This window comes from Charadrius vociferus, unplaced genomic scaffold (assembly GCF_000708025.1).
Source record: "Charadrius vociferus isolate BGI_N301 unplaced genomic scaffold, ASM70802v2 scaffold663, whole genome shotgun sequence".
Classification (NCBI taxonomy): Eukaryota; Metazoa; Chordata; class Aves; order Charadriiformes; family Charadriidae; genus Charadrius; species Charadrius vociferus.
Genome location: NW_009647670.1, coordinates 670,811 through 677,709, shown reverse-complemented (window position 1 = coordinate 677,709; position 6,899 = coordinate 670,811). Strand labels below are relative to the sequence as shown.

General features: G+C 37.4%; 1 protein-coding gene across 1 annotated transcript in view; it reads left to right on the top strand.

The window, feature by feature from the left end:
• The window catches only part of VPS13D (vacuolar protein sorting 13 homolog D (S. cerevisiae)), a 103,750-nt gene that overhangs the window by 13,904 nt on the left and 82,947 nt on the right, over nt 1-6,899 (top strand). The window contains 6 exon segments of the mRNA XM_009881076.1: nt 1-1,995; nt 2,343-2,494; nt 3,258-4,292; nt 5,219-5,309; nt 5,806-5,932; nt 6,521-6,701. The exon segment at nt 1-1,995 is cut by the window's left edge and continues 18 nt beyond it. Coding sequence (XP_009879378.1) covers nt 1-1,995; nt 2,343-2,494; nt 3,258-4,292; nt 5,219-5,309; nt 5,806-5,932; nt 6,521-6,701 — 3,581 coding nt within the window.

The window sequence follows — 6,899 nt, the reverse complement described above, 5'->3', positions numbered from 1 at the left end:
ACCTTCAGATCATGGTGGGTCGAGTGAAAGACAACTGGAAACATGTTCAAGATAGTGATGTGGGTCCTACTCATGTGGTAGAAAAATTCAATGTTCACCTGCAGTTGGAGCGCAGGTTGATATACACGTCTGACCCAAAATACCCAGGAGCTGTCTTATCTGGCACTCTGCCAGACTTGAAAATTCATATCAATGAAGACAAAATATCGGCTCTGAAGAACTGTTGTACCCAGCTGAGTACATCTGAAACTAAGTCTTCTGATGCCCTACATTTAGGGCAAGACAAGATTTTTGCAGAGGTAGACCAGCGTGGCAGTTTGCATGATTCTGTAATGAATCTAACACAGAGTGTTGTAATGCTAGAGCAACATACCAGGGAAGTTCTTGTTGAATCTCAGCTGCTTTTGGCTGAATTCAAAGTAAACTGTATGCAGTTGGGTGTTGAAAGTAATGGACGATATATCTCTGTACTCAAGGTTTTTGGCACCAATGCCCATTTTGTGAAAAGGCCATACGATGCAGAAGTGTCCCTGACTGTTCATGGCCTGTTACTTGTTGATACTATGCAAACATACGGAACAGATTTTGATCTTTTGATGGCTTCTCATAAGAATCTGAGTTTTGATGTGCCAACAGGAAGTCTTCGAGACAGCAGGGCTCAGTCCCCGATTTATGGACCATATGATACACGTCCCATTGATGTAGCTAGTTTGGCAGAGAGGTGCAGTACGGCCTCAAATACTTCATCTGGTAACAATGGAAAAGATCAAGAGTCCCTGATAAAGTTAGAGTATCAGTTTGTGAGTGCAGAGTGCCCATCGATGAATTTGGACAGCAGTCTGCAGGTGATCTCTGTACAGGTGAACAACCTGGATATCATCCTTAATCCAGAGACTATTGTTGAACTGATTGGGTTTCTCCAGAAATCTTTCCCAAAGGAGAAAGAAGATTCTAGTCCTCAGCCTTTAATAACTGACTTGGAAAGAGATTGGAGGGAACAGGAAACCTTCCAGTCTACTTATGTACAGAATACAGAGGTAGCAGTTGATATTCACTGGTTAAATATACTCCTCCTCAGGACAGTTGCCATGACGAATGGAGAAAAATATGGCAGAAAAATTGCAACAGCCAGTATTGGTGGCACCAAAGTCAATGTCTCCATGTGTAGTAAACTTGATGTAAATGGCTCTCTTGGATGCCTTCACCTTATGGACCTAACGCAAGATAGTGTTAAGAATCAGTATGTTGTCAGCATAGGGAATACAGTAAGGTATGAAAATCTCATTGGTGACGTAGATTACTTTGAGTCTTTATTCTTTAGACTTGATGATGGAAATAGCCTTCCAGATGCTTTAAGTTTCACTTTCACAGAAAGGTCTAAAGAGGAATGTTCTCTCAACCTCAAAATGGCCTCCTTACACTACAACCACTCAGCTAAATTTTTGAAAGAACTAACTTTGTCAATGGATGAATTGGAAGAGAATTTCCGCAGCATGCTGAAAAGCGCAGCTTCAAAAGTTACTACAGTCTTGGCAACTAAAACTGCTGAATACAGTGAAATGGTTTCTTTGTTTGATACGACACCACGATCAAGAGATGTTGCCAACTTAGAAGATAATGAAAGCTATGCGTTTGGATCTCAGCCTCTCAAAACTGATACTATTAAGCTTATATTAAATGTAAACATTGAATCACCGATTGTCTCAATACCTCGAAAGCCTGGTAGCTCTGAATTGCTTGTAGGTCATCTAGGACAAATATCTATTCAGAATTTTGTACCAGGAGAAGATGAATCTACAAGTGATAGACTGCAAGTTGAAATCAAAGATATTAAAATGTATTCTTTAAATAGCAGTCAATTTTCGAGCAAGAAGGAGCCTGCAAGTGAAATATCTCATGGGCTGCATTCTTCTTCAGGTCCTGCCAGTATTAATAGCCAGGAAGAACCCCTTTTTACTCGTCATGACTTCTTTGAATCATTACATAAAGGCCATGGTATGTTAATCGGAGGACTCATTTTAATATGAGTAGTAGATGGCACTAAAAATGTGTATTGACCGTATGTCTGATTGTATACTCTGTATCGCTCATCCTCCTGAAATATACTGCTCAATTACAGTGAACAAGTTATTTTATTTATATTCATTTTTAGTCTCCTAAGCAAAAACTCAGTAGTGTCTTTTGTGCAGAAATTTTAACAAAATGTAGCCATATAGACATATTTTAGCGTTGCTAAGAGATTCTGAGCAAGTTAGCTACTATGTTATCTCTGCTGTACAGTCTGTATACGATAACCAGTTCACTTATAATAATGTTGTTTTAATTTCACTTTCTCTTAACAGCTTTCCACATTCTGAACAACACCATCATCCAGTTTAAATTGGAAAAGATACCACTGGAGAGAGATTTGGATTTAACTTTTCCTCTGAGTAATGAAGACGTTGGAATATCAAGCATTATGAAGATTGAAGGGAAATTTGTGAACCCGCTTCAGGTATAGCAATGTTGTATTTCCACTGTCAATATAGAAGTATTTCCCTGCATAGAAGAAGTAATTTTGAGGCAAATATTTTTTGAGGTTTAACATGTTATTAGTTTAGAAATTGGTTCCATATACATGTGGTTAGAAGAGAGAGTCTTAAGACATAATAACAATGACTAAAATTTAACCTTGTTTCGGGGCATTTTAGACATCTTTATGAATTGGTCTAACTTCTGCTTACTCTGAACACCTATCACGGAAGGAAAAATAAATGTGTCACTGTCCAAATATGTTTATTTGCAGTTCTAGTAGAAACTAAGAATTAAAATGCCATTATCTTGAAAAAATCTCTGCAGGAGCAGAGATTTTAAATAGAGGAAACTGAAACTTCTGAAGCTAAGGAGACAAACAATGATGGCTACATAGAATGTTTTTCCATATGTTACTGTGTAATCTCAACATGGTAAATTAAGGCTAACTTGTATGGTGAATTATTTTTAACGAACTCTGTGTAGATACTTTTTGCCTAGGAATACAATTTCTAACATCCTATCCAGTATGTTTCCAGATTGTGTCATCTTACAGAACTAATACAGAGGAATTGTTTGCTTCAGCTTTGCATTGTACCTTGTTCTGGATTATTTTTTACTTGTGGAAAGCTTAAAATTTGCCTGATTTGAAATTCTTTCCACTTGGGAGTTTTAAAATATGTGTAGTGATTTTTACTAATATAGAGAGCCCTAACATGATTATTTTTTTTTTTTCTACATTGTAGGTGGTGTTAGCAAAACATGTGTATGAACAAGTCCTTCAGACTCTGGATAATTTAATTTACAGTGAAGACTTGAACAAGTTTCCGAGCACTTCCCTATCTTCAACTTGTCATAGTTCTCCTTCAGCATCACTTCATAGTACAGGCACAGAATTCTCAAGTGAACGGAAGGAAAATGGCTTGTTCAGCCATTCTAGTTTTAATTCTGTTCCAAACAAGTCGTTAGCTGTCAGGGAAACAAAATCTTTTACTCAGATTCAAGCAAACTTTCATATCTCAGAGCTCCAGGTTCAGTTAAGTGGTGATCTTACCCTTGGTGCGCAAGGCCTTGTCAGCCTTAAGTTTCAGGATTTTGATGTTGAGTTTGCTAAAGATCATCCTCAGACTTTGTCTATTCAGATTGCCTTGCGTTCTCTGCTAATGGAAGATCTTCTGGAAAAAAACCCAGACTCTATGTATAAGAATCTCATGGTGTCCCGTGGAGCACCCAAGCCATCCAGTTTAGCACATAAGGAATATCTTTCACAGTCTTGTCCCTCGGTATCCAATGTAGAATGTCCAGATATGCCACGTTCCCTACCTTCCCATATGGAAGAAGCACCTAATGTCTTTCAGCTATACCAAAGACCAGTTTGTGCCTCTCGTAAGAAGCAAAAAGAAGATGCTGATTCTGAGTATCCTCTGACTCCACCTCCTTCTCCAACAGCAGACAGATCCAAGTTGCCCTGTGGAAAAAGTAACTTTGATGATTCATTAGTTCATATCAATATATTTCTAGTGGATAGAAAACATCCTGAATTTTCTTCTCGCTATAACAAAATTAACCGTAGTGTAGATGTTGATTTTAATTGTCTAGATGTCTTAATAACTTTGCAAACTTGGGTAGTGATACTGGATTTCTTTGGGATTGGATCCACTGCTGATAACCATGCTATGAAGCTGCAACCTGAAGATACTCAGCAGACAATCAAATCAGAAATAAATACCTTGTCAGCTTCTCAAGCCCAAGAGCCTGTAAACACTAAGCTGGATCTGAAGGTATACTTGAGATGCAAAATAGTAATTGGATTGTCTGTCATAAAAACGTCTGCTTTATAGAAACTTAAGGTGACATTTAAATCAAATGTTTATATTCTAGTAGAGAACATGCATAAATTCAGAAACAGTAGATTTAAAGAGTGCGTAGATGTAGTTAAAAATAGTGCAGAAGTTGGAGAAAAGCAAAACATTTGCGAAATGATTGGCTCCCTTGCTCTGTGACCCTCCCTAGACACGTGTGTGTCACTTGAAGGGAGGCTGAATTAGAATGCTCCATGTTCATCCAATGGAGCTCCCACGGGTAGAATTTGACACACCCCCCCCAGCTCCATCCAGTCCGCTTTGTGCCCGAGAGTCTACGGAAAGTGTAAGTCTTGTGGGCACTGACTGTTATTTCCCTGGGATAACGCAGGGTACAGACTAAATGTCTGTGATCTCTTAAACGATAAGATTGCTTCAGTATTAAAGACCTGACGTACTGAAATGGGCACTGTGCTGGTCTAGGTACTATGGAGTTCATTTAAAAAAATACATCTGTACTTTTATAAATATTTATACATACATGTCTATACATATATATGTATAAACATGTATTTAAAAAAGTAATTATGTGTATGTCTATATATATAGTTTTGCCCAGGGGTCCTGCAGTCTAACTTAAAAATGACAAGTCTTGAAAGAGAAAGGGCAAAGATAACAGTGCTAGGATTTGTTGATGACATGATCGTTCCCAGTTGCTTGGGAGACCTGTTACTGTGCAAAGAAGGAAGTAAAAAGAATGCTTTCCTCCAGTGACTCCCAATCAGATAATTCTTGTTTGCTATTATGTGTTACAGTGCAATTGTCTTGAAAAAAAACTCAAGAAGATGTTCCAGCTACAAAGTCATATTGTTTAATACCAACCTGTTCCCGTTTTGTTCGACCAGGTCCATTCCTTATCGCTAGTACTGAGTAAGACAACTAGTGAGCTTGCTAAAGCCAGTGTTTCAAAACTTGCGGCTCACTTGGAAGTGATTGGTGAGTTGATGGGAGGGCTGAGGTTGTATGCAGTTTAAAATAAAAGGAGGTGTGCACTGGAGTTGTGATTTGAAATGCTTTTGTGGTGCTCACTGGGTTTTTTTTGTGTGTTTGTTTCCTGAGGAAGATGCACATTCTCTTCCCACTGCTTCCTCTGCTCTTTTGTGTTTGATTTTTAAATTCTCGCATCCCTCCCAGTTGCCAAAATCCCCTTGATCATTTTTGCTGAGATTGGCTAGGATTTTAATACTTTACTTAGAGCAGAACAATAGTGTATATTACTGTTACTGTGTATGTAAAGCATAGAGTTATATTTGGGTTAATATAATCTTTGTAGCTGAAAGATGAGCTTTTTCTTTGAACATGAAGTTTAATGCTTAATTGAATGTTACTTATTTAATGACTTGTAACGGGTTTATCCCACTAATAGAAACTTTTGGGTTTTAGTAACTTATCTGTGTTTGAGGACCCTAATTGTCTGTCTTTTGTTTTGCAGAGGGAGATTTAGCTCTGCAAGGAAGTATTGGAAGTCTTTCGTTAAGTGATCTTACGGCTCATGGAGAATTTTACAGAGAACGTTTCACTACAAGTGGTGAAGAGGCACTGATTTTCCAAGTCTATAAGTATGAATTTAAACTTATTGTTACTTGATATTAATACCATTAACACCTCACCCCCCAAAAAACCCAAACCAAACTGAAACCCACAACTGTCAGGTCAGCATAATTCTGCTTTGGATTCTTATGACTTAAATGAGACTTTCAACATTTTCAGTCATAAACTTACAGTTTTTAGCTTTTCTTTGTCCTGCAATGTACATGGCTTATCAGGAAAAATAGTTTTTTATTTCAATCTACATCTATTCTTGAAAGTATTTATGTGATGGTTTGTTCCTACATAAAATAGTAGTTGTTTTTCAAAAGTTGGAAAAGGTTTTCAACTGATGAAATAGATCTTCCATTGCTCCTTAATTTTGAAATTAAGTGTTTGCTTTTGTCATAGTATACTCTTGAAGTACACTGAAATATACATAATTTAGGAGTAATTAATATAAAACCAGTTTTTCATATTTATAATCAAAATAGTTTTAACTTCTAGACTGAACATCAGTTAAATCCTCTATATTATTATTCTGAATGCAAAAAAATGAGTATCACTATTTGTAAAATGTAGTTAAGATCGCTATATTTTGTTTTCAACCTTTATCATAGATACGGGAGGCCAGATCCATTGCTACAGAGGGAGTGCGATATTCGTGTCACTCTACGAATGGCATCTGTTCAGTATGTGCATACTCAGCGTTTCCAGGCAGAGGTGGTGTCTTTCATCCAACATTTTACTCAACTTCAAGATGTCTTGGGGCGGCAAAGAGCAGCAATTGAAGGACAAACTGTATGTCTGGGGTTTTTTCTGTTCTTTCCTAGCCTGCTTTTGGAAGTTGAACTGCAGTATAAAGTTCATGTTACTGCATCAACTCAGTGAGTTGAAATGAAGAGAGGTTTTAGAGTTCTGATGTTAGTGGACATTGCTCATACTCATTTGTAGTTAAAAGCCCTTATTTAAGACTATCCTGCTGCATTTGAGAGTGTA